Raw genomic sequence first — 27,010 nt, 5'->3', positions numbered from 1 at the left:
TCCAGGATGTAAAGCAACAATATATGAAAAACACCAAAGAGAGTGAATATGCTTGCAGAGTATGTTCCTTATAAATGCAAGACCTTCCCCTTTCATTCGACTTGCTATTCCTCATTCCCTCTTTTGCTTGAGCGAGATATCTGAACACTTCTCCCGTCACTGCCGACGAACAAACGTGCACGAAATAAACACGAGGAGAGGGCTTTCAAGTACGTTTGATTTATTTTCAAAAATTTAGTGTCACCACAAAACATGGTAAAAAGAAACGGTAACAAAAACATGACATCATTGAATTGCTTCATGTGCTTTCTTTTCTTTTTTGTAATGAAGCGGTTAAGGATGCACAGAGACAGAGAACAGATGAGACAACAGTCTGAAAACCTCATGATATATTCTTAAAAAGCCCTTAAAAAACACACAGAGCCTGCCTGGACAACCTCAACAACAACACCAAAAAAAAAAAAAAAAAAAGGTCTCCGTTTAATTTTCAGAACAATGTTTCACCACAAGAAGGGAACAGGCCACTCAGGTCTTTTTGCACCAGCAAAGACGCATAGAAAAAGAAGACGGTCACATCAGAGTTAGTTAGAAAAGTAGACTTATGCTCAGCACATACAGTATATAAAATCAAACGTCACAGAGGTATTTACAGACAAACACGAAGCCACCACACTTGCACAGTTACACTTTTAATAAAAAATAATAATTTACATGACATTAGACACGTGTGTTAAGCAGAAATCGATACACATTTAACAAAAGAGTGAAACCATCACATATTTAAATAAAACAACGTCTTTTTAACTCACTGTGCAAATTCTTTTGAATCTAATCTGCCATGAGGAACCGTCACTTGGACGCTGTAAAGTAACACTCTGGATGTCTGCGTCTGTTAGAAAATCTCTATTTGAGTGCATACTTTAATGCTAAGTGCAAACAAACTGCCTCTTAATGTTGTGCCTTTAAAATTCTCTGAGTTTTTTGGCGGTTCATATGTTTCTGTAAGCAGCAATAACCTTTCCTAGTAGTAAAATATCTGATAGAAAATCTTTAACAAGCTATTTTCTTTATTTCTTAAGTCTAAAATTGAACCCACAGTTTTTATTGGCCAGTGATATTGCTTTGATCTATTTACAGCTTAAGTAGGATAACATTTCCTTGGTAGTGCAGTCCTCTAAAACGACAGCTTATCTGTACTTGAACCCTGTGAGAGGGAGCCTACAGCTGAGGCAGATGTGTTCCACCTGCAGGGTGACGACAGCCCGAGCAGCTGCTAAGCAGCATGCAGAGAGGTGGATGGACAGAATCCGTCCTCCACCGTCAGGCACTTTATTCTCCGTGGTCCCAAAATGAAAGAAATCTGAACCGAGCCGACGTCACGCTTGTGTTCTCAGCCACCAGGCGCCACCTCCGATTATGTCGTTTGACTTGAGTGTTCAGGCGTCAGAGATGCAGCTCTGGATCTTATCCATCCACACCTGAGCGCTGGGAGCGTCCGACGCGCAGAAGTTGTAAACTCTCTTGCTGGTTTTCAGCTGGAAGGGCATCGGGTGAAAAAATAAAAAGTTAATCACACTCCAAAGAGACAAAGGCACAACACCAGGTCACAAAGTCACAATTTTATGTCCAAAGTTTGTGCAGATTCAGTTTGCTTTGTTCGATACAGATGAAATAGTTTATGGAAAAGTCTACTTCAATGGCACAGATGTTCCACAGTGACAGACTTTATAAGATGTTTCAGCTGCCTTTGACTGAGCTAAAAAAAAAAAAAACATGACGAGACACTCTGTAGAGGACTGTGCTGCATCTCCACATGACAAATAATTGTCAAGCAGAAGACGTGACAGCTGCTTCTGAGTCTTCTTTCGCCACATTAATTAGCTCCTCTATGGCCCTCAGTGAGCTTTTTAAGTCAGAGTCGTGCAAGCACACCAACCAGCTGATTTTAGATGATTCAGATGTTTTATTCCAGTCATCTCTGGATCACGGATCATTTTACAAATTATTACATTTAAAACTTTTACAAAAGCAACATGCAGATGAGACCACATCTCCACAGAAATCCCTGTTTAGACCGGATTTAAAATGACAAGAAGCTAAGTTATAATACAGTAAAAGAATGAACAGTGGGTCAGATTAACTGGAATCCCAGTGAGTCAAACTGTGCGATAAAATTATTTAGAAATGAGTCTGTGGACAAGAAATGATCCATATAATCATGCAGTGCCTGTTCCTCTACAATCCAACACTGATAAGCACATTGTGGGCCGTGGAGGAGTTTGGGATTGAACCACCAACTATGAGTGGGCGATGGCTGCTGATGATGAACAGATTTCACACTAGGATTCATTTCTTTCAAAAGTTTTATTCAACATTTATTTCTCATTTAACCAGGGACCTCTTGGGTTCTTTTGTTTTTTTTTCCAAGCGTGTACTCACGTCAAAGAAAGCCTTCTCACTGATGTGTTTCGGGGCTCCTATAGTTGGGCAAGCGATCATCACAGACTCCACCTCAGCCAGGTCGATGTGGCCTCTGCAGTTTGTGTCCTCTCCGGTGTCGTAGTACCTCAGCTGTGAAGAAAATATTGTCAAAGTGCTGCCTGTCTTTCGGGCCTCGGTAAAGCGATTAATGAAAATGAACGCGGGGCCGCCTGCTCACCTGGTGTTTTGTAATGTCCAACACGAACCAGCGAGGTTTCCAGCCTTTCAGCAGCGCTCCACGTTTGTACAGGATCCCCTCGTATGACCTAGAAAAACACGATGTTTGGATGCTGGTTGCTGGGTTTGAACGACATTTCTGATTCTATGAGGGTTTTTTTATGGGTTATTCCAGCACATGATCAAACTTAAGCGAGCTCATCCCATCATGTGTTGTTGCACAGAGGGCTTAAAGTAAAAACTCATGGCTCCAGTGGCATGATTTTACATAATACAAGACCACCTGCAGTTCTGTCCGTACATTGTGTTCTCATTGTGTAACAGGATGGTAACAGTATCCAAAGCTTCCTACAGAGATTTGAAATGTCATATTTCAGCTTTCCTAAAGCTGTGGAATCTGTTTTCCTGTAAAATGAAAACAACCAGCTGAACTTAAAAAGACCCATTTGATTTTTCCTCTGTTTCAGATGAAATGTTATAGCAAGTTTGATGATTTCTCATAAAGATACGGTTAAATATCTAATCAATGAAAGGTTTCTGATCTCTCACTTTATCGCTTAAAACTTTTGTCAGACCTTCATTTGGAATTTGAGGAATCAGGATCACATGCGAAAAGTTACAAATAATTTACATAAAGTACATTTTAATGACTATTTGTTCAGATCAGAAGGAAATATTCACACACTGCAGCCAAGAGTCTGTACTTGAACCTCGCTGTAATTGTAAAAATCACACACCCAGTTTAACAGAATACAGACTCTGCTCACAAACATGACACGCAGCATACCGCAGTGCTGAATCATCTTCCAAAACTGGAACTGGCCCCTCCGCAGCGGTTAGTAAGTTAATCAAATGTGTACTTCTTATTTGTTCCGGAGCTCATGAGGTTCACGACCCACCTGTTCTCCTCGCTCTTTGGGGTGAACTGGTTGTAGAGGGTTGCAGCGCGGCGGTTGATCCCGTTGGCTGTGGCGGTGCTGTGGTCCTCGCCCAGTCCGCTGTCTGGCAGGTGCAGCATGGAGCGCCGCTGGAAGGCCTGCAGGCTGGACGTGGGAATCAGGCCGGAGATGGACACCGACTGTTTATGGAGCTGCAAACACACAAGATTAAGTCCCGAGTGAGAAAAAACACACACACAAACAAAATGTTTTATAAAAAGAAAACAAAAACAAACAAGTGTCAAAGTGTAGGAGTACTCCATTTAATGTATTGTATCTATCTTCTTCTAACACACACGTTTCCTTCCTGCTTGAGGTCTTCCTGTATGCTGAGTCGGACTCTTTCCAGAGTTGTCTGCCATTTCTCCGGTGCCTGGTTCAGTTCACCCTCCAGCTTCTCTATGTCCTGCAGCATTAACAAAAAACTATTAGAAATGACACAGGATCCAAAAAAAAAGGACAGCACTCGAGTTCAAAGTCTTGGTCACACTCTCTTACAGCGAGGAGTTTGGTGATGGCGTCCGGCTGAGCGTGGCTCACGCTGCTGTAACACGGCCAAACAATCCTCCTCTTGCTGTTGGCGAGGGTGTCCGTTTCCTCTGAGCTGTCCGACCTCACAGCCATCATCCTCCAGTCGTAGCACGGCCCAGTCGACAGAGTCTCATCCGTGAAGAAGTCCCATTTGTTCAGGCAGGGGATGCTGATGGAAGGCTTGAGGACGACCTGCAGGACAGAAACCACCAGGCTGAAACCGTGACAAACGAATGCAGCAACCAGAGGAAAACTGAAGTGAAAAAAAACAGCCCACATTTTAGAGTGAAATGACTGTTTTTCTTGCTGGGAGCTGGCTGCTGAAACAAGCCGCTACTGATGTGCACATATAGTATAGTACATATTTGTACTGACAACTATCAGCCAAAATGCCTCTCGGACACGGACACACACACACACACACACACACACACGCACACACACACGCACACGCACACGCACATCTCTGATAAGAACGGCATTAGACAGCAATGCAACACTTGTTTGCTGCTATAATGAAGTTGAAAAACAAAAATCACACTTTTCATCTTTAAATAAAAGATATAATCAAAGAGACTTTTTTTATGAATATTTACATGACCTCGTTTAGTTTTTCTTGAATCATCTATACCTCCATCTCGACTGAAAAATGTACAATCTCTAGATGTCTGGAAACAAAATCTCTCCGATCACTTTTTCATCAGAAGATCCTGAAAAGTCGAAGTCTGAACACATCGTTCCCATCACTTCCTTTGGCGAGTCAACCTCAACTTTTCTAAATGAGGCTCATCAGCCGTACATACAGCAGCTCATCAGTTTTTTAGTGAGGCATGTTTAATCAGTGTTTCGGGGCGTTATCGTCACAACGACACTAGGATGCAGTGCAAAAAGCACTTGTGGAAGCTGCATTAATCAGCTGTGAGAGACAGACGGCCGACAGAAACACTCACCTCACTCTCTGAGGGGCTGTAGAGATAGTTGAAGAAGATTGGACTCCTCCGGTGCATTCTGTTGATGCACTCCCAGATACAGATGCCTTTCCGGGCCTGCTTATCACCTTTATCCTCAAACAGCAACCCTGCAAACACACAGGAGGGAAAGCTGGTGAGCACACGGGCCAGTTCAAGTCACAGAGCGTTGGAGCTGAAGCAACAAAAAAAAACTGCGGTTCAACAAAAAGGTTTCAGTCTTATAAACGAGGGATTTATAAGCAATGTGGGCACATTTTATCATCTTCTATGCATAAATCTTGTATTCCTTTTCACTGGGATGTTCTTAAATCATAAATCCACGGCTCATATCATCATGAACATAAAGAAGCTTCAGTACAAATCACAACTTTGGTGCAGAAGTGTTCATATGTGTGTTGTTACATCAAAGCAACAAAGCCAAAAGAACACATAAGAGCGACTTTTCAAATGGAGATTAAAAGACACAAGGACGGTCCAAACGAGTGGAATTCACACAATAAAACAAAGAAAGATGAAAGTATCGTTATACCCGCCCGCGACTGTCCTCTTAATTCTAATTAACACCATGTTATAAATATTGAAACGATACAAGGTTAATAAAAGATGCTTGGTAGTAGTAAAAGGCGGAGAAGCTGTGTTTTGATCAAGCTGCCTCACAAGTTCATGTTTATATTTTCAGCTGTGAAAAATTTTACTGACGACAAGGCATCCAATGAGAGCTGCTCATGTTTAAGTGTGAAGAATACTTTTACCAGGATAAAGAGGAAATAAACAAACACCCCCCCCCGTCCCCACCTTGGTAGAAACAGCAAAAGACACTGACCATGTTCGAAACGTTCATAGTCTGAGTCCAGCAGGAAGTTCTTGAAGCGGTTGGAAATGTGATGATAGGCCAGGAACTTTAGATAATACTGATTAAACTCAAACTCCAGAGGATGTTGTTCCAAAATCTGCAAGGACAAGAAAAGATGGATTGAGACAGTTAGAGGCCAAGAGGGAAAGTAAGTGTGTATGCGACAGCTGAGTTGTGTCTTTGTGTTGTGGCTTCACAGCTCTCCAGTGCGTAAATTAGAAACAGGAAAGAGTGTCTCCTGTCCTCGCGAGGGCAGAGGTCAGGAATATCATCACTGCCAGACACAATCCAGACTGAGCCAGCACGACTGCTGCTCCATTGTTCCCGTCCAGCGGTGTGATGTGGCCAACAAGAGTGCTGAATATTTGAGGCCACCTGGGTCTGCTGGCAAAAACAACAGCTGTTTTGGAGATGAGGCTCTTCTATTTTGAGCTCTTATCCGAATCTCTTCTCTCTCCCCCACCCCGCCCCCCTTTTTATAACTCTCCAGACCCCCCCACCCCCACCCCCAGGACCCCCGCCAACTGTCTTAGCTGCCAAGCCTACACTTTCAAAAGACAAATGCAGAAACTATGTGTTGATGTAAGTTCATGGGAGTGGGTCTGCGGGACCCCAGGAGACGCAAAAAAACCCACAGCATTCTCTTAAGTTAGCATTTCAGAGCGGACACAGTTCTCTGGCCCTCAGCTGTGTGTGCTTCATTCTTAACTTGACCCCCCCCCCCCCCCCTTAAATCCTGAAGCACACCCAAGCCTTCCTAGAGACTCTATACTCCCCCAAAACTGCAATTTTCCACATGCGAATGGGAAGAGACGCTGAAACACGCGAGCACAGACAGCTCTCCGCTGATCACTGGGTTCATGGAGCATCTGGGCAGCAGCCTCACCGAAAACTCCCCGGTGCCATATGCTGCTGAGGTTACATATCCAACGTTGAGAACTGCTTAACAACACTAATGTATCGTTAATGACAGCTGAATTTCTCGCCTTTGTCACTCACTCGCCTGTTCGCCTTTGAGGAATGTCATGAGCTCACGATGAAGTCATGAATGAAGTTGAAGTGTCGGAGGGAAAGCAGAGAGGAGTCATGTAGCAGAGGCAGAGCTCCTCGAAGGGGAGTGAAACTCACCTGGTGCACACAGTCCAGGAACTGCAGGAAAATGGGTGTGAAGCCGCTGCCCTGGCTGTTGGGACTCAGGTTGCTCCGTTGGCTGAATTTGTGGCCAAAGGAGAGCCACTCTTTCTCCAGGAGCACCTGGAAACCTTCCAGAGTCCGGTAGAAAGGATCACTCAGCAGCTGCACCAGAGACACCACCTGCAGGGAGAAAAAGAAACCAAAACGATTCCTCATACATGAGAAAGAACACGATACTCCTCCACGGCACTGACTGATCATCTGTTACCAGAAAGAGCTCACAGTTTAAATATGAAACGACTAGAACTTGTACATCTCTTGCTGAGTGACTCGTGTTGTTTTCACATTTCCAACATAATATAATTAAAGCATAAAGGTTTTTTTAAAAAAAACCCACAGAGGACATTTTATGGTGATGATGTAACTGAAACATTGAAAGGAACTATGGATCACTATGAAATGCCATTATGATGTATGTTGAGACAAAGTGGACTTGACTGAGCTCTTGGACAAACTACAGGTGACATTGTTTCCATGACAGATATTTGACATTTCATATCGTGTTTCTTGGTGTTTACAGTATCTGCTAATATGCGTGCCGCTGAACAGACAGGATCGGCGAGCAGATAGGACGTGTGACTGTTGTAGCAACAAAGCAAAGCGGCAGCTGTTCCGCCACGACTGTGCAGAATTTGTCAGAACTTGGCTTTTTACACCTGAGCACAATCTAGAGCTGACCCTCCGACCTGACAAAACAATGCTAAACTGCTCATTTGCTACCAATAACAGCGATATAATATTGTAACAAAGTCTTCAGGCACACTTGAGCACACACTCCACAAAATATCAGTTGAGAACCACTTGTCTATACATGCAATATGGTTGGCCTGCTTCCCTGCCCGTGTCTCCTCCAACACCGCTAATGAGCCCTGACGCGTGTGGAATGAACGGGGAAAAAACAGCTCATGGCGTCCCGAGAGGTTGACGAGAACGTCCAGCCCTGAGTCATAGAGAAAGTCCCTGGAGCTCCTGAGCAGTGGATATAAAAATAAAGGTGAGAGGTGAGGAGAGTGGGTATGAGAGGGGCAGAGGATGAAAAGAGGAGAAGCAGAAAAAAAAAAGCACGTAGAGAGAAAGAAAGGACTGTTTGCATCCTGTCTGCTGGGTGTCTATGCTTCAGGAACCCAGGCACAAGCATATGGAGCTCATTTGCCTGCGCGGACTGATCAGGACTCGAGCCAGTGGCCCATGGAGAGCCACACTCTGGGCCGAACACGTGCCCGACATAAGGGATCTGCAAATTGTGCTTTTAAACAGCAGCCCAGGGCGTTACAAAGCCCGTAAACACATTTGAAGGCTATGTGCTTGCAGCACAAACATGTGCCCTTTAATGGATAAGCGTGGAAAACACGAGCTCAGAAAGCTAACATGCAATGAAATGCTTAGATACCGACAATTGATTAGGACTGAAGAAGACTTTTTGTTGACATACCTCCAAAATCAGAACCGTGAACTTTCAAGATTACAAATGAGCACAATTGGATGATGTAAGTCCTCAGAGCTTTTATCATGCCTCCATATCAGGTCAACAGTGATTAGATTAGAAGATGAGCAGGAAAAGCATGAAGGAGTGGCAGATTTATGATTCACACATAGCCCAGTCAGACACGCTGAGTTAAGATATTTGTTTCTGCTTTCAATCTCAATAAAGTGCACTGGAACAATGAAGCGTGACACGACAGGATTCTTCAGTACAGTTGCACAAACTAACTGTCAGAGCAGTCTCTGGTTAAAGAGCCGTTTATCAGAGGTTACGGGAGGTTGTTAACTCTTTGAATTTTAAAATTCTAAAAAAGACCAGAAGCTTTTTGTTTGTTTTGTTCTTAGAGATGAAAATGCTGCGCATGCTGCACATATTGACTGTGAAAAGGTAAGACGCTGCTGTTAAGCTGTGTGCACATTCCTGTCACAAAGTAAAGAACTAGTACTGCTCCGGTTTGGGCATTTTAACATCATTAACACAGTTTCAGAGGATCTGTGCTTTTAAGCAATGCACAGCAGGTAAAAGAAGTGTGTGAGTGCAATACCACCTCGAGTGAGAGTAAAGTATGGAAACATGTCATGTGTGTTTGACACGATACAGCAAGTATTTAAGTCAAGCAAAAATCGAGGCCATGTTGCTACGCACCTAATACTAGCTAAAGCTAAAGATCCTGCCTTCAACACATATGCGTCTTCCCAGGACAGCATAATTCTGAGACACTGCGTCCTGTTTCTAACTCGATATTTCCTCTAACTGCGTGATATTAATCACAGAGTGACCTCATCAGCTTTGAGCTGTGTCTATCTGTACGCCTGCTTCGAGATTCCACATGGAGCAGAATCGAAGTATCTGAGGTGACCGCGGCACTTTATGAAGACAAAAAGGGAAACAGGAAGATCTGTACCTTCAAATCTGTAACTGGAAACACACGCAGCGGTGTTCACATGGTGAAAGATGAGCAGTAACAAAGCTTCAGACTTTACAGGGGAACCACGATTTGAAATGTTAAGTTCTGTGAAAGAAACTGCAGAACCTACTGGTGAGTGAACTGCTTTATAGTGCTGGATAGTTTCCCATCTGGGATACTTCATTCTTTTTCTAAAAGAATGTAGAAAGAAGTTAACAAAATAAAACAAAATGTGGGTTCGATGGGATCCTGCATGTTTGGCCAGAACCCGGCCAACACTACCACAGCGAATGCACTGCCCCACAGAGGTTCTCCCGCCTCAGCCCAGTATCTTTACGTTCTTTTAATATTTCTTTCAGATTTTTTTTTCCCCAACTCAACAACAAAAAAAAAAAAAAAACAGTAGAAAAAAAAAAGTTGATGGAAACATGCCCAGGGACAAACTCTGCTGTGTAATCCTGTCTCTAGATACCATATTCAGCTTCTTCTTCACATCTGTCCGTCCCACTCACGTGTTTTTCATGAAGGTGTTTATGCATTTTTCTCACTTGTGTGGTAATGTCCCAGCCGTCCTCCAGGCTGAGCAGAACAGATGAGCCGCTGTCCAGAAGCTCCACCAGAAACAGTGCCAGCTGCAGGATCTTGTGAAGCTGAGGGAGGTCAACATATGTGCATGTGAACAAATGTACAGACAACCAGCACACACACACAACTGATCCACTCTGAAAATTAAATATGACCATATTTGGTCTATTGGTAAATTACTCGCCGGGCACATATCATTTCCCACAGACAGTATTTTTTGGGTTTGCCCAATCTGAGGCTGCAGGGGGTCAATCAGATAACCAGGAGGCTGTTAGCCCATCACTGAGAATGTGCTTCCCTTGGGAAAATGGCTTCAGAGTGGATTTCTCCACATAATTTATCCATGATGTGAATCTGCTACACAGGATGAGCAGGAAGAGTGGACCGCTGGGTCATTTTCACACAATCTTTAGTCAAAGTCTGTGAGTTTTGCTGTACGTCTGAAAAAAACCCTGAAAAAAACCCCAGCCTTGTGTGTTATGTCACCTGCAGGATCCACTCGGAGTCCTCCAAGGCCTTGAGGAAAGTATCCTCCGAGTATGACGACGTGGCACTTGGAGCACAGGCCCTCAGCAGCTTTTTAAATGCAGCTTTCACCTGCCGAGTATCTGCAAAGTCCACCGGCACCAGTTCACAGTTCAGAGAGGAGTCCAGGCGGAGGCCCTGCAGGGATTTACAAAACATTACACTGAGCAAGAAAATACAACAAACGTGTACAGTCTAACATACAAAAACTGCACAGAAGACATCGCTGAGCGCATCGGTACATTTGAAAGGTATGGATCAGGGCTGTAAAGTCCCAGTCGACTGGTCGACTTATTGGTCGATTTTTTATGCCCTGTTAATTTCATACAGTCTATGGTTAATTTCAATTTCCCTGAGGGAACCTCCCAAAGGGATTAATAAAGTCGTTTATCTAATTTCACCAGGAGGAAAGCACCAAGTGCTAATGGTGGTGTTTCACAGGTAACAGCCTGTCTTCAGAGAACACCCCCCTTGTTTTCACTATTTTGGATTAGCCCAACCCACTGGAGACGGGTAGACTGAAGAACGTCCACGTTATTCAGCGTCCGGTGGTTTTTACTGAATATTTATTTTTATTTTCAGCGTTTCATTTACAGTAAGTCCTCCTCTACCAACCATGTCAAAGACATCGGCAGCGTGGCAGGATTTTACCAAAATAGATAGCAGGAAAAAAGTCGAATGCAAAATTTGCAAACAACAGTTTGCATATCACAGCTCTACTACAAACATGGTGTATCATCTAAAAACGGTAACATTTCAATAATATAGGCTATTAATATCATATTAAATATATTTCAGTATTTTAGTCTAATAACCGTTTATTCGTTTTATAACTGCAGGCGCATCCCTCAGATACAGCCAGACCACACTGGATGTTAAGCCTCCTCTAGCATCCAAACATAATGCATTAATGCACAGCTTCATTTCATTTGCACTTGTCTTGATATGGGATGTTTAATAAATCTAACTTTCCCTGAATTGCCTTTTGTGTTTAATTGCCTTCTTGTGCTGTTATTAGTATATTTTCGCTAATCATGGGCCATTATATTGCGCAGACGCACGTGATGTAAAACGCTGTCAGAGTATTTACAAAATACACTTTTACCGACCATCACTTCTCACGCGGAGGCTCTGACAGCTAATAATTTGTGGACAAGAAGGGATGAGATTCTGTGGGAGTTAAGTCGTACCCATTATCACCTGTGAAAGATGAAGTTGTATAAGACTACATCATTGCAAGAGGTGCTTTTTGCCTTCCCTCTTTACATACAGTGCCTGCACATCACTGCAGCCCACCGCAGCGCATCTACTAACTAGCGCATCAACATCTGAATATAAAAAGAAAACCTCCACTCACCGTTTACAAAAATACAGAGTTCATAAAAGCAGCTTTTCCAAACCGCGCGTACCTCATAAAGTGCAGATTACCAGTGACATACAACAACAACAACACATTTTCGTCCTTCTCACCCTTAGATGGGACTTCTCCCCAAAGATGTAAAGGGCCGCCTGATGTTTGAGGAGTTGAGCCTGCAGACTGCTGCTCCCTGCAGGGGGCGCCAGATCCTTCCCCGCTAGTCTGGCGCCCACATCAGCTGCTGATGGGTGCTGACTGAATCTGCTGCTTGAGCGCATGCTGGCCCAAATACCTGCAGACACACATTTGCAAACAAAAGTTACAGGACATGTGCGCGTGTGGGAGCTGGCTTGTTTGAATGCCTCAGATCTGCACATGCTGTCAAATAAACTAAGACTGAATGATGAACAACACATGACATGCAGACTACGTTCACATGCACGGCAGTTCAAGACGGATTATGCAAACACCTTCATTCTTTCTGTCCACCAACAAAGCAGTTGCCTCTGAGAATCCGGTGCAGTGAGATATTAGAAGCAGAAGTGGTTGGAATTTTCCGCCAGTCAACAAGTCTAGAAGCCATTTTCTCCGAAACAGACGGCAATGACTTCCAAACATTGTGAATTACCATCGGGAAGGGTGTAATCACTCCCAGGCCTTTTTGCATTTCATTTGTGTGGCTATCAAACTGCAACAAGTGTCCGCAGCTCAATAGCAGTTCAATAAGAGAATTCGACAAGTCTGGCTGAAATTAAGCCGGTACATTTCAATCCTGGGGCATCATAACGTAAGTTTGCGCTGAACTAAACCAGTTTCAAAGGCTTTCTGTTACACTTATCACAGATATGATCAATTTCCTAACTGTTTATACCTGAAGCTTCACTTGATGACAAGCAGATATGACTCAGAGATAAGCGAGGAATTAAAACACAGGTATCACGTAAATAAAATCAAGGAATTTAACCAACTTCTTCTGTATCAAATTGCATCGCTGCCAAGTAGTGCGTCTGAGCTTTCTTTCCTTTACTGCAGACTTGCAGTGGACTTGCTTTTGCGTGATCCATAATTTGTGTGCCATGATAAACAGCTTCCTTTCCTCTCCAGTCTGGACCCGGCTCTAAAACTGACCACAGTTAGCCCTGCTGAGCCAACACATCAACAATGGAAAAGACCACATTAGAGCAAGCTCTGGTTTGAGAAAAAACCACAGCTCCCAGAGGAGCACCCAAAAAGTCAGCGGTGATTAGCTCTTTGCTCCGCAAAAGCTTTGTAAGGGGGCTCGCAGCACGGCGCAGTGGATCGTTTGGCTTGGTTAGTGAGCATTTGTGTGGGTTAGACGAAGCAGAAATGCTAAGACTGGACAGATGTGTTAGAGAGGGAAGAAGTGCTAGAAGCGAACTGGCAGGAGAAAGAGACAGTTTCACTGTACCTTGATGGTGGATTTTTTCCTTAGTGGCAGGTTTTTGGTTTGAGTGAGCGAATAGTTTATCTTTGTACTCAAGCACTGGGTGGTTGTTTGGTACAGGAGAGAGGATGGGGGGGAAGATTAATATCAACATCATATTGAACACCATCACAACCTACCACATGTCAGACCTCAGAAAAACAGTCATGCTTATGGGGAGAATCAGTCGATGTTCATGGTTTGAATCGGCCCATACAGAGAAAGCATTAGGAATTACTGGGTTTTAAATGATGAAGAGAATGACTGTCATACATCAGCATGCATGAAAATGATTGGCCACAGTTATAACTGCTGGTGTGAAGGTTCAGATCTAGTTCTTTGGAGAGATGTGAGATGTTTGTCTACAGGAGTAGATGCACCAAGCTAAACTCAACGCGTGGCCTATTATTATGGTTTTCTCCTGTGGAGCTTAAAAGGAAGATGGATATCTGTATTCCACTGGATTTTGTAAAGTTTATGCAATTTGGAAGAACCGGCTTGCTTTAGAAAACGCTCTGCATCTCAGGAGCAGAAACAGAACTATTGTAAATGGGATTTACAGGAGCTGCGAGCAAGATTGTGGCAAGTCAAGCAAAAAGAATAGTAATCTTTAGCCTCAAAGAGCCCGCCAAAGTCAGCCCCTGTGCCTTCATTTATTCACCAAAAAATGAACTCACTAAAAAACAATAACAGAACAGGAAAGAAAAGCCTGTTTTTCAAATGAAATGTCTTTAAGAGAAATAAAAATCTTGACTCAGCGCACACCAATATCCCAACATTATCCATCTAAAACTGGGAGTGAAGCACTCAAGTTTGAAAAAAAAAAAATATATATATATATATATCTTGGTTGATGTGTCATGCTTTTCAGTAAAAACATGCTGAGTCAGTTTGAACAATTCGTTTGCCTTTGACCTTCATCTGAAGCGGTGACTAACAGCTCTGATATGCACAGACTCTGAAACAAAACACCAAGTACTGAACTTTCTTTTCAAGTCCGCACATTCCAACATAAACAGTCACAATGAAGTGTGAACTCAACAGTACATTAAGTTTTCTTTTATAAGACAACATAAGAAAACATTACAGAAATCCAAATGAGGCAGGAAAACTACAGGTCACAAGTAGCCTTGACACATAAATCCTGATGTGATGATGAATGCAGTAAAGAAACTAATACTCAGATAAGCATGATTGTGTCATTTAAACTGTGGTTTTATCTGTTTCTGTTATCTCCCTGTGCTTTAAAAAGTTTTGCATTGCATGTGGAGAATTTAAATATCTTTACTAATTTGAGGTTTAAGCTTCCCAACAAACTCTGGGAATAGTTAATAGAAGCAACTGTAGATGTATACATCTACATACACCCTTACCTCAAAGGCTCGGATGATGCTAAAACTCTTGAGATGACAGCTCCAGTGTTTGATATTTCACTTAACAGTATTAACACAAACAAAGCACTCTGCGTATTGTAGGAAGCAGCAGAAAACACTCACCTCCTCTGGTAAAGCTGTTTGAGAATGGGAGGTCTAAATGGACAGGAGCCATCTTTGGTATCCTCGACGTCCTTCTTTCACTCCCTGAAGGCAAAACATTGACACAGGACGAGCAGAATTAAAAAACAAAGTGACCGCAGTGATCAGATGTTGATCTCTTTACATTATCATCCAGCTCCAGCAGAACAAAGTGCAGGATGTTTGAACAGGGCACAAAAAGACCTCCGTCTTTAAGGAGAAGGGGGTCTAAATGATGGTACTCAGTACACAGCCAGTGAACTGAAAATGTTTTTCAGTGGGTTCAGCCCAGGACAAAGCTCAACACTCTCCGGTCCTAAACCCAGCCACACAGACCTCAAAGCCTCCCTGTCACACCGTTACAGTCGCATTCTGCCCCTCAGAGTATTGACATAGCCCCATCATTATCTCCCCCAACATCACGAGGCAATAAGTCCCCCTCTCCCAGAACCAGGCTGCAGGCTCAGATAGTGTCAGCATCAGGCTCTTGAAGAGGAACATCTATGTGGGATTTTACATCATCTCTAAATCAGCCTAAATCAGAAGAAGGTTCCAGTGCTGTGGAAAACATCCAGTACCTAAAAAGTCTCATCCATTTGTATTTAACAACTACAGACTAGTTTACACACCACGAAAGTTCTGGAGAGACTGATTGGTCAACCTAAGTAAGCAAGTGAAAATCCTTCATTTAGCTTATTGTCACGGGGTTGATGGTGAAGATGCCATCATCTACCTAAATGTGCTCTCATCTGGACAATGTTCATGGATCATGTTCTTTGATTTCTGCCTTTAATACAATTTAGCCTGCATTGTTCTGAGGGAAGCTCCAGAAAATACAGGTGGATGCCTCCACAATTGCACTGATGATGCACCACCAGACAAACAGGCCAGTCTGGAAGACTGTGTGAGAGGTTGTGTGTCTGAGAAGGTGGTCAGCAGCACAGGAGCAACACCTAAGAATTGAATTATACTCGGAGTCCTGTCAACTACAGAAATACTCTGACGACTCTGCAGTTGTGGCGTTTAGCTGTGATGGACAGGAGGCTGAGTACAGGGAACTGGTCGACCACTTTGTAGCACGATGTGGAGACAATCATCTTGAATATAAACAAGACAAAGAAGATGATTGTGGATTTTTGGAGAAGTTGTTTCTACCCTGGGAGAAGAGGTGGAGGTCAAATGAGAGCTTTAATGAAATGATAAATAAGAGTTAAAAGAGAACATGAAGAGACATACAAAGTGTTTGTGTGAGAGAGCATCCTGGTCACAGTTTGAGCGTAGTGTGCTGAGGGCATTGGAAGGGGCAGCTGAAGTCAGAGGAGATGGATAGACGGGGTAGAGACCCAAAGGCTGTCCTGTGATTCTTACATAACCTTTTATTGTAGAGCTTTCTTTCTAACTTTGACTATATATTGAATAAAATAACACATCTACAGTCCCCCAGACACATGCACGCACACATGCGTGCACACAAACACAGATAAGTTAGTGAAAAAAAAAACCTGCTGACCAGTGCAAACGCCTGGCGACAGAAAAAGAAGTGGAGCTGGAATGAATAAAAATAACTTTGAGGAGTGCAAATGTGCACTTTTTTATCTTTATCAGAAGAAATGAACTCCATGTGGCCTCTTGTCCTTTTGCAAACATACAAAGTTTTTTCCCACGGTGCAGCCAAGGCCACCCCAAAGCAAATTTAGGTCAGGTAAGGCCACTGCAAGCTGCCAGGTAGCTTTGGTTTAAGGCACCAAATGCCTAGATTTTTACTGGCTGTCACTTCAACTATGTAGGTGAAACTGAAGCTATTGCAATGCTGTGTCACATGGAAAGTTTTTGCATTTATCAGTTTAGCTTTCTGACATGAACTGATGCGAAGCATCTGTCTCGCAGTTACTCGCTTCCTTGCTATCCAAAAGGAAACTGGACTCACACACTACAAGTAAACTTCCCTATGACATGGAAAGAACTTTTTGGCCTGGTTTGGCTCAGCCAATCCTGGTGGGGAAAAAAAGCAAGGTGTGTGAGCAGCCTGAGACTCATATCAGGTAAACAAAGACTTTTGCTCTGTTTGGTTTTAAGAGCCCTTTCTCACGCCCCTCACTTTGAATAACGGCCATCGGTGTTAACTGATAACATTATTGTTCCAGATTCAGCTTCTGTGCAGGCAGGCTCACTGGTGTGGTTGTGTGGAAAAATCTAACATTACTGGTAGACTTATACCAAAGTTATAAAAGGTTGGAAAATTAAGTGCATTAATTGCAATATTACAATTGGCTCTGTGTGTATGAACTGGATTTGATTGGATTACAAATAAGTGGATTCTAATTGTCTCCAATTGGACAGAATCTTTGAAGCGCCCTGAGATGACATTTGTTGAGATTTGGCGCAATATTAATAAAACTGAAATGAGTTGAAACTGATTTTTTCTATCAAAAAACACTAGCAGTTTTTTTTAAAAGGAAAAATTTATAAAAAAAACATAAAAAGCAAAGCTAAGAGAAATCCAGTCAGATTATGTCCTCCATATGTGGTACCTGTAGTGTAAGTCTGACGTTTTAACTATAAGTCATTCTCCAGATTCACAAGAATATGACTACAGATGTCCACAGCATGTTCGAATGTCAACCACGATGGCAGGACATTAAACACATCTGCTTCGAAGTAATCCGGTCCATGAAGCCAACGGGACTTCGTGGTTCTTGAAGAGGTTTCGCCTCGCATCAGAAAAGGTCAGTCAGATGAGATGTAAAACAACTTCTAAAACCAAAGATGTCCAGGTCCTTCTATTCGTGCACTTTGGACGTTAAACAAACTAAAAAACCTGTGAACGTCATTATTTGGTACCTGGCGAGAGGCCAACGAGGGAGCGGTTAGACAGGGTGTTGCTCCCGTTCATTTTGAAGTAGGTAGGGATGGAGTCGAGGATAGCTAGCAGGTACTTCTCCTGCTCAAGGCTACTGGATGAATCTGAAGATGAGACAGGAGCTGAAGGCAAAAACATAGAGAATAATAACCATTAAATAAAAATAATAAAGCACCACATAAAAGATACTTAAAGGCAGAATTTCAGTGCCGCTCAGAAAGTCTGCATACTTGTTGAGGAGGGGTTCTGTGACTTGAATAAACCCACTACACTCTTGCCGTGGAAGCCTCCGGAGCGCAGCAGCGCGGCTTTGGTCCGGGGATGTTTCCAACACAAAACAGGCAGGCGGTTGTGTCTGTAGCAACGGGCTACTTTGTGTAAACTGCTGTCCTGCACAGCCTGGGGAACAACCAGCAGTCCTGGGTAGCTGAGAGGGAAAATAGAGACCTCATAAACAGAAGTATGAAGACAGCATTTCTGCAATTAAGAAAATGTGAAAAGGACTTTGTTGTAAAACGTGTAGGAAGCCAGACGCAGGGTTTAATAACTCAACAGTCCACTGAATATTCATGCTACGAAATTGACGTCAGCCTTGTAGATCCTGGAAACTTGTAACTTAAGCAGAGTTGCAATGTTATTAAAGACATCAGGCCAGACCAGCAGGTTTCTGGGCTGATGCTTTGGTGAAATAAAGCCAGATGAAGAGGAAGCAGCTATCCAGAAAGAGCTGGTTACCTCCGGCAGAGGGAGTAGAGTCTGTTCACAGCTGTTATCCTGAACTGCTCGCCTGACTTTGACCGAGACGAGCTGGCAGTGATGGTGCCCAGCCCCATACGTTGGTAGTCACGGAAGCAGGACTGCTCTACCAGCTGCTCCATGGTGGACTTTTCTGACGCTCGCAAAGTGCTGCTGGGTGGTGGCTCGCCGTCATCAGATACTAAGACAGACACAAGAAAATGTACGTACAATTTAAATATCTTTTCCCCAGTCCGTTTTCCGCTCTAAATGCCAACTCTACCACATTTACTGTGCCACTTCTCTCACTTGAAAGGTCATCGTCTTCATGCCAGGTCATCCTGCTGCCTCTGTCGCTCTTCTTCAGTGTGCTCTGGCTCCCACGACCCATGGTGATCTTTCCAGCCCTCTTCGCTCCTTTGACAATAGTTTTTGACAGTGTTCTGTGAGGAGTACAGAACAGAAGTTATTTGTTCAGTCAAGGCCGAACATCATAACTGCCGAGGAATGTATCGAATGCAGCAACAAGTTAGCCCAGAGACTATTTCTGCAAAGCGGCACGACAGACCTGAAGCCAGTGTTTCTCTCTTTTTGCTTTGGAAGGATTAGCTGAGGAGCTGTTTGTCCCGCAGCAAACGCAAAGGAGGTGAAGACGGACTGTGGATAGCGGATTCTCTGGAGGTGCTTCCTGAAGATCTCCACCATCTCAGAGCTGACCTCTTCATCAAAAGCAACTTTTATCAACTGCAAAAGACGTCCATCGATCCGATCATTTAACAGCACACGCAGCAATTCTGTCAGATTGCATTCAACCAAAGTAGCCCATATTTCAATGAACTTTAATCACACGGAACATTTCACTGGGACAAAGCCATTCATTTCCAACTGCGAGGATTTCTCTTTTTATTTTCTCAAGTGTGATGATCACGTGCGACTCCTTCTTCTAAATGGAAAATCAGAAGAAGTTCCCAGAAGACATAAACACAGAGAGTGTGGAAACATCACTTCATCAGCGACTACATACTGCAGGTCAAGAGACCAAGAATTAGCTTTGTTGAGAGAAAGATTGAAAAGTTTTACAGGAGTACTGGGTATGTGAAGATTTGGCGCGTTGTGTGGGCCTGGACATTTTCTCGTATGTTCTGTACTTCTGAAGGGTTACGTACAGACGTCTGTGTTGCGTTTTAATCGGTACACCGGATAAAAAACAAATGTTAATTAAATATTAATGAGAGCGATAAATGGAAGCACCGATAACCCTGCTATGAGTCTGGAAACGTCAGAACGTGGTCAGTAACATCTCGTCACATTTCATCACTGGATTGTAACATGAGTGTTTCTACGTGTTTACCTGAAAAGATGCGGAGCGGAGCTGCAGGCCTTCCTGCATGTTCTGCTGCAGCTGGTTCTGGATGCTGATCTTCTTCTCTTTGGTCAGCGTGGACACCGGGAAAGCCCTGATGACTGCCTGCTCCCCCACTGCACAAAGAAACGACTCGCTGAAATTCTCATTTTTATCATTTTTGACAGAAACAGTCATTGCATTTCATGTAAATCATTGATTACAAAAATAAAAGCATTGTCACCATCTCAACACTTGACCGAGAAATTGAAAAGTGTCCTTTTATTTCACTGAGACTTGAAAGCCATTGTTGCTGCGGCTCATTATATACCGTACCCAGTGGATCGTGGGGAATGCCTTTGAAGATGATGCGGTATGTGGTGAGAAAGAGGGCCCCCTCTGCTGGGAGGATGTGAGGGCCCCCAAGAAGGCCCCCAGTGGCCTCTTCCCTGCCGTCGGGGTCCAGCAGCACCCGCAAACCCTCCGATACCCACTCCTCTCCAGGAAGCAGTGCTGGACGCAGAATCTTCGGCTGATGGGAGACAGAACCGCAGAAACTTTAGTGTGCCTGTATACAAGCACGTCCGACCTTAAACTGCAGCATTTTTCACCGACAGCGAGGCACTCCAAGTGGAAGCCTCAGCGGAAACATTTGCGTCAGAGAGTCAGATCAAGGAAATTAATTTATCATAATATTGTCAAATCGGAGCACCACATGTTTTAAAGAGAAATACAATAGAGAGAAAACCTCACGTGCACATCATCAAAAACACAAAACTTAAAAAGCAAAACAAAGAGAGAAGCTCACCATCGCACAGAATCCTCAAACTGTCCAACAAAAACAAACAAATTTTCTACTTTCTGCCGAGAGCAATTTTCCATCTCAACCCTCTCTGCAAAACTTAAATCTGCTTTTTGAGCATAAAAAGGGTTCAGTTTGTCTGGTTCACTGGACTGAGTAATGACTGCTTTTCACTTTATGTTTTGAACATCTGGACGCTGACTGACGTGATGCAGTTTTTCACTTTTAGTGTAAAGTTAAGCTGATTCTGCGCGTTGCTCTATAATGAAAGTAAAGTAAAGCTTCCAGCTGAAACGTGCAGCACACAGTGTACTATCTGCAATCGGCTTACTCTGTCTAATCATCTTACAAAGAAAACTGTGAGTGACCCGCAGCCCTTGGCTTTGCACAAATGTATGAATGTTTATGCAGCTTTGTCTTAAATTCGTTTAATGTGTGACTGTTCAAAAGCTTGAACACACATACTCATGCAAATATATATGTATATGCATATGGGAACCTGGGCTCCGAGGACTATGGCACAGTGATGTAATCAGCTTCTGTTTAAACTGACTTTCCAGGAAGAAGTTAATGTTGCTTGCATCTCCATATGGAAAGAAGCAAAAGGGTACAGTACATTCAGCAAGACACGTATCTCGAGTAATATACGATTGGCTTTACTTTTGTGTTTTGTTAACAGAAATGATAATTAACCACATCCCCAAGACCATATGAGCAACTTTTTCTGCAGTATGAAATAGAGCTAACAGCACACATATCTGCACCCGCTGTTGCTTCAGCTCCTTCTGCTCTCTAAAGTTGCTATTGAACCACTCAGTTGTTCCACTGTCACAAATATGAACAAGAAGGAATGCTATATCATTCACAGCCTTTCTCATTAAGGTCACGGCCGACCTGAGGGAGTTGAGGTCTGGCTCTGAAATAATAATAGCCTCTTGAATCCGTCCTTGAATGAACAGCAAAACCAAGAAGAGAGTCCCTATGCACCTCATTACTGCTGTAACTAAGCCACTTATTAGAGCTTCTGGTGTGATTACTGCTATTACTACTACTAGTCAGACTTGTCATGAATCCAAAGACAGTCTTGTTTACACACCTTTTTTAGCATTTCTGGGCATTTTGTCTCACATAAACATGTGAGCAGCAGACAGACCGTTCATCGTGGGTTCCAGGTTGCTCCCTAAGCAGTACTGGCATGACAGTGGTCTGTGTGTATAATTATGTGATTTACCAAGGTCTGGCAGACATATGGCACAGCAGGATCCAAATAACTAAATGGTACAATATTAATGTGCTCTGGTGACTGGAAAACACTGGATATGACACCGCCTCTCTGTATAGTAGCTGCAAGCCACAGTAAATTCAATAAGTGGACATAACTACTGCTAAGAATCATGACTTTCAATGTAGATTCACTTACCGTTTAAAACTAAGTCGCTCAACAAGAAAACAAGAAAATTCAGATTCAATTTCTGCTCATGAATACATCAAGAGATTTACTATCATTTATTTATTTATTTAGCTCTCTTGAGCCTTAAAATGATCACACACAGTTTATAAGCCACCAAATCAAACAGCAGGGTTTATTTCCTGTCTATTAAAGCAACAGGTGTGCTTATTTATTCCTACAATATGTGGTGGAATCTGGCTCATCATCATAGTGACGCAGCTAGTACGTATATTAGTACATACACTGTATTGCAAAAAGTATTCACTCACCCATCCGAATAATTAAATTCAGGTGTTCCAATCACTTCTGTGGCCACAGGTGTATAAATTCAAGCATCTAGGCATGCAGACTGCTTCTACCAACATTTGTGAAAGAATGGGTCGCTCTCTGGAGCTCAGAGAATTCCAGCGTGGTACCGTGATAGGATAAAGCACACCGCCACTGGACTCTAGAGCAGTGGAGACGTGTTCTTTAGAGTGACGAATCACGCTTCTCCATCTGGCAATCTGATGGATGAGTCTGGCTTTGGAGGTTGCTAGGACAACGGTACTTGTCTGACTGCATTGTGCTAGGTGTAAAGTTTGGTGGAGGGGGGATTATGGTGTGGGGTTGTTGTTCAGGAGCTGGGCCCTTTAGTTCCAGTGAAAAGAACTCTGAATACTTCAGCATACCAAGAGATTTTGGACAATTTCATGCTCCCAACGTTGTGGAAACAGTTTGGGGATGGTCCCTTCCTGTTCCAACATGACTGTACACCAGTGCACAAAGCAAGGTCCATAAAGACATGGATGAGCCAGTTTGGTGTGGAAGAACTTGACTGACTTGCACAGAGTCCTGACCTCAAACCAATAGAACACCTTTGGGATGTATTAGAGGGGAGACTGTAAGTCAGGCCTTCTGTCCAACATCAGTGTCTGACCTCACAAATGAGCTTCTGAAAGACTGGTCAAAAATTCCCACAAACACACTCCTAAACCTTTTGGAAAGCTTGCCCAGAAAAGTTGAAGGTGGTTTAGCTGCAAAGGGTGGGCCGACGCCATATTAAACCCTATGGATTAAGAATGGGATGTCACTTAAAAGTATTTCTTATTACTTTTGGTAATATAGTGTATATTAGTACATACAGTATATAGATTTGGATTAGATGTTTTCAACTTTTGGTCAGAACCTAGAAAATGTGCCTGTTGATCCTCTACAGCTTGATATTTAGAACTTTAGGTTTAAATTCGCAGCAGAAAATGGCTGCCATACTATTGAATGACCACAAATGAAACCTTAACAGTGCCATTGATCTTTGGCTCGAAAACCGTTCACAGTCCAAGGGACCACCCCATGTTGTTGGCTGCATAGTAAGATTCAGGATTCATGCTCCATGTTAGCTGACACTGGAAATTTAACCACAACGTTGTTTGCCAACAACCATGAAAATCAGGAGGAGGAACTCATTGCTCACTCTTTGATTATTATCTGTGTAATTAGTTATCACCAGAGTACACTGAGCCAATAACTGCAGCAAGCCAGCCAAGCACACATCAAACGCATACAGCATTATTCCTGATGATGTGAGAGACATTGTTCTGGACCACTCCTTGAAAAACAGCAACGTGTCAACCTCCAGCAAACTGACAGCACTGTTCCAGGTTCCTCATTGTGTTAAGTACTGTGATATCTTCAGAAACTGCAGATCCTAACTACAGTAATGTGTCCTCGCTGAAGCCTGACAGCAGTGACATCAACAATACGTAGATAACAGATATTCTGGCAACTGAACTGATCTACACACTGATTAGGTGTAATCTGATCACCTCTACAGCCTAATGGAGGATTTAGTGCATTTGTTTCTGTCTCTCGCTAGTTCTTCTTTTTTTTTTTTTTATTTGTCAAACAAAGTCTCTGAATGCAGTGAACAATCCAACTTTCTTAAAGCAGAAATGTTAGACTGGTGGAGTTCATTTATATGGAACATAAATGCCTTTAAAAAAAAAATATCCATTTTTGGCTTAATCCATTTAGGGTCGCGGGGGGGGGCTGGAGCCTATCCCAGCTAACATAGGGCGAAAGGTCGCCAGTCCATCACAGGAACACACAGAGAAACGCTCACACTCACTCCTAGGCACAATTTAGAGTCACCAATGAACCTGACATGCATGTTTTTGGACGGTGGAGGAAGCCAGAGTAGCCGGAGAGAACATGCAAACTCCACACAGAAAGGCCCCGGCCGGGAATCGAACCTGGAACCCTGGAACCTGTGAGGGCAACGGTGCTAACCACCATAACACCGTGCAGCCCCCTTTTAAAAATCATTTGCAGTAAAGATACTGAAGTTTGGCGTCTCAGAGTCGAACAGCACTCACCTTCTGAATGGGAGGTAACCTCCTGCTCTCCCTGTGGACTGCCTCTAAAGCCTCCATCTGCATAGCTACAATGCCTGTGGGTCAGAATTTGAGGTCAGATACCACAGACACACACACACATTTACAAGTGCACACGTGTATATGCGTTGTCAGGCTATTTGACATGTCAGGAGTTAATAAGCTCCCTCCCCTCTGTGGATGGTGGCCAGAACTAAAAATACACATATCTAAGAGGTGCTCTGTATAAACTTGAGGGAAGCTGAGAAGCGGCTGAGTGTTACTGCTGTACCTGGGATCATGCTGTGCAGGCTTTTGATGTGTTCCTGGGTCACTCCGCTCTCTGTGCACACTTTGTCGATGAAGCGGGCAACAAACCTGACGATAGAGTTGGCTACGTCGCTGTTCTCAGACTCCTCAAACCCACTCTCAGTGTCAAAGCTCTCTGCCACACTGCCAGCGATGCTGTTAACACATGTGACACAGTGAAATTGAGAAAGGTCAACCCTGAGTGGTCAGGAGGAGGGAAGCCGTGTGTTGACAGAAACGGATTTGGAGATACAGTGTGATACAGAGCAGTGGAAAAGCGAGACCGATTTTCAGTGTGGCAGAAGCAAAGTGCAGATGGGCCAGACATCAATGGCTAAGACTCAATTATCCGAGAAGGGCGTTTCACATGAGACAGTGATGAAACCCTCGCTTTGGATGAACAAATGCAGAGTGAAGAAATCAACATGCTCTCTGTGAGGAGAGAAACAAACAATTCTGAGGAAAAATTAAAGTGGGGGAGGAAACAAAAAGAGGAAAAAACTTTCCATTTAAATTCTTGGCTGCAACACTTTTATCATCACATCAGAAATAGATGCAAAGCATAAAAACAGCATGAAACTGTAACATTGTGTTCTTGTGTGCTGAATGTGAAACTCAAGTTCAAATACAGTACAAAACAAAAAAAGACTGAATACGAATTTGTGTTCATCTGATTGTTGGGGACAAATCTCTAAATATTTAAAGGAAATGACTCACATGTGGGTTCTTAGCCTGTTAAAATCACTCTACAGTGACCTGCAATGCAAGGGGAAAATCACAGAGTACAGTGTAGCTCTTTAAAGACACTCTAAGGGTTTTTAAACATCTCAGTGGAGGTAAAGAAGCCACACACTGTTTTGTGCAGAGATAATGTTAGCCCACAGGAGGAATGTGGGCCGGAAACAGGCAAGAAGCAGTAGTATATCTGGCTAAAAAGGAAGGTATCATGTGGACAGTGAGCTACGCCACATCCACCCACATACAAATCATCACCTTATTAAGAGAGATTCACATACTCCCAAATCACGAAACCTTACCTCGAGACTTCCTCCAAGCAAGACTGATTGTTCTACCTTACAAGTTCTGAACGAGCTAAATATATGTCACAATCCACCTCTGTTTTATCGAACAGAACAGCGAATATGTGGGAAAACGTGTTAAGACGTGTCGATGCCATCGTGCTCCTGACCTATTTGTCACAATGCTGTTGCTGCCGCTCTCCCAGTCAGCAGCCGGTGTGTTGCGCAGCAGCTTGTTCTTGCTGGTGTCCAAAGGAACCAGCAGGTAAACCATGAGACTCGCGTAGTGGATGGCCTGGCTGAACACGGTGCTCTCCTCGTTCTTCACCAGCTCCTGCTGCTTCTCCTTGCTCAGGCTGGGCCAGGAGCGCAGCTGCTCTGCCGCCAGATCCATAGCTGTGTGCTCCTCGTCTCTGCCTGCTGCAGCGCCCACGTCCTGCACAGGTAAGAGCAAACGCATGGAGTGTCACTGTAATCCACTCACTGGTGTTTTTACCTCATCAGCCAAGTTATTTTCTTCTTTAGGTTTTCATTTCTATGTTTTTACAATTTACTTATTGATTTTCAGTTTGATTAAATCATACAAACTACTGGCATATTTACTACTTTTCATATTTAAGAAAGCAGGGTTAAACAGGTTCTACATCAATAGAAAATCATCAAACTCAGTATTTAGTTGGTGAGGTTATACCTTTGGCCTGGCAGTGATGCTGCCGTTTTCTGCTGCAGGTGTATTAAGATAAAGGGCTCGAATCTGACTCTGGACTTCACTGTAGAAAGTGGCTTCCCAGAACTGCTGATTGGTCCAAATGGGATGGTCCTGTATGCAGGTGTAGGCAAACTGGTTCACTCCAGCAGCCAGTCTCTGCAAAGACAAAAAAAAAAAAAAAAGAGTCAGGACGCATTTTAAAACAGTCACAGGATTTCTGACCAGCACCGCATGCTTCTGCAGACACACCAAATCTTTATGATACACGCAGCCAAGACGTGGACCACAACCTTTGGAAAATGAAGTGAAAATTGGGCTTGTTAAATGGCTAATAAACAAAAGAAAAATGAAGGGATGGGAAAGAGATAGTTTGTTGATGATGCATTTGCTGCACCTTGGAAGTGGGAATTTGAAATGCTTCTGCCATCGCTCTCCGTTTTGAAATTAACAATAACAAAAAAGTTACACAGTTC

The 27,010-nt window shown here is 43.3% G+C and overlaps 1 protein-coding gene across 4 annotated transcripts in view; it reads right to left on the bottom strand.

Annotated features, from left to right (window-relative positions):
- Nucleotides 1-203: 203 nt before the first annotated feature.
- sbf2 (SET binding factor 2) overlaps nt 204-27,010 on the bottom strand; it is an 85,445-nt gene continuing 58,638 nt past the window's right edge. The window contains exons 18-42 of one of the 4 annotated variants that reach the window (XM_072380616.1): nt 26,520-26,693; nt 25,999-26,264; nt 24,793-24,965; nt 24,504-24,577; nt 20,234-20,429; nt 19,907-20,034; nt 19,124-19,299; nt 18,865-18,998; nt 18,556-18,757; nt 18,051-18,247; nt 17,802-17,942; nt 14,943-15,026; nt 13,432-13,506; nt 12,116-12,294; nt 10,607-10,783; nt 10,084-10,185; nt 7,080-7,265; nt 5,922-6,048; nt 5,078-5,205; nt 4,095-4,319; nt 3,895-4,002; nt 3,558-3,748; nt 2,660-2,747; nt 2,440-2,571; nt 204-1,535 (exon numbers count right to left, since the gene is read on the bottom strand). In XM_072380616.1, the coding sequence (XP_072236717.1) occupies nt 1,437-1,535; nt 2,440-2,571; nt 2,660-2,747; nt 3,558-3,748; nt 3,895-4,002; nt 4,095-4,319; nt 5,078-5,205; nt 5,922-6,048; nt 7,080-7,265; nt 10,084-10,185; nt 10,607-10,783; nt 12,116-12,294; nt 13,432-13,506; nt 14,943-15,026; nt 17,802-17,942; nt 18,051-18,247; nt 18,556-18,757; nt 18,865-18,998; nt 19,124-19,299; nt 19,907-20,034; nt 20,234-20,429; nt 24,504-24,577; nt 24,793-24,965; nt 25,999-26,264; nt 26,520-26,693 (3,762 nt within the window). In that variant the 3' untranslated portion in view covers nt 204-1,436. The other 3 variants (XM_072380617.1, XM_072380618.1, XM_072380619.1) reach the window with 3 other exon arrangements.

Source organism: Leuresthes tenuis, unplaced genomic scaffold (genome assembly GCF_036924035.1).
Source record: "Leuresthes tenuis unplaced genomic scaffold, fLeuTen1.0.hap1 SCAF_2, whole genome shotgun sequence".
Classification (NCBI taxonomy): Eukaryota; Metazoa; Chordata; class Actinopteri; order Atheriniformes; family Atherinopsidae; genus Leuresthes; species Leuresthes tenuis.
The sequence above is the reverse complement of the archived record's forward strand: the minus strand, read 5'-3'. Positions and strand labels throughout refer to the sequence as shown.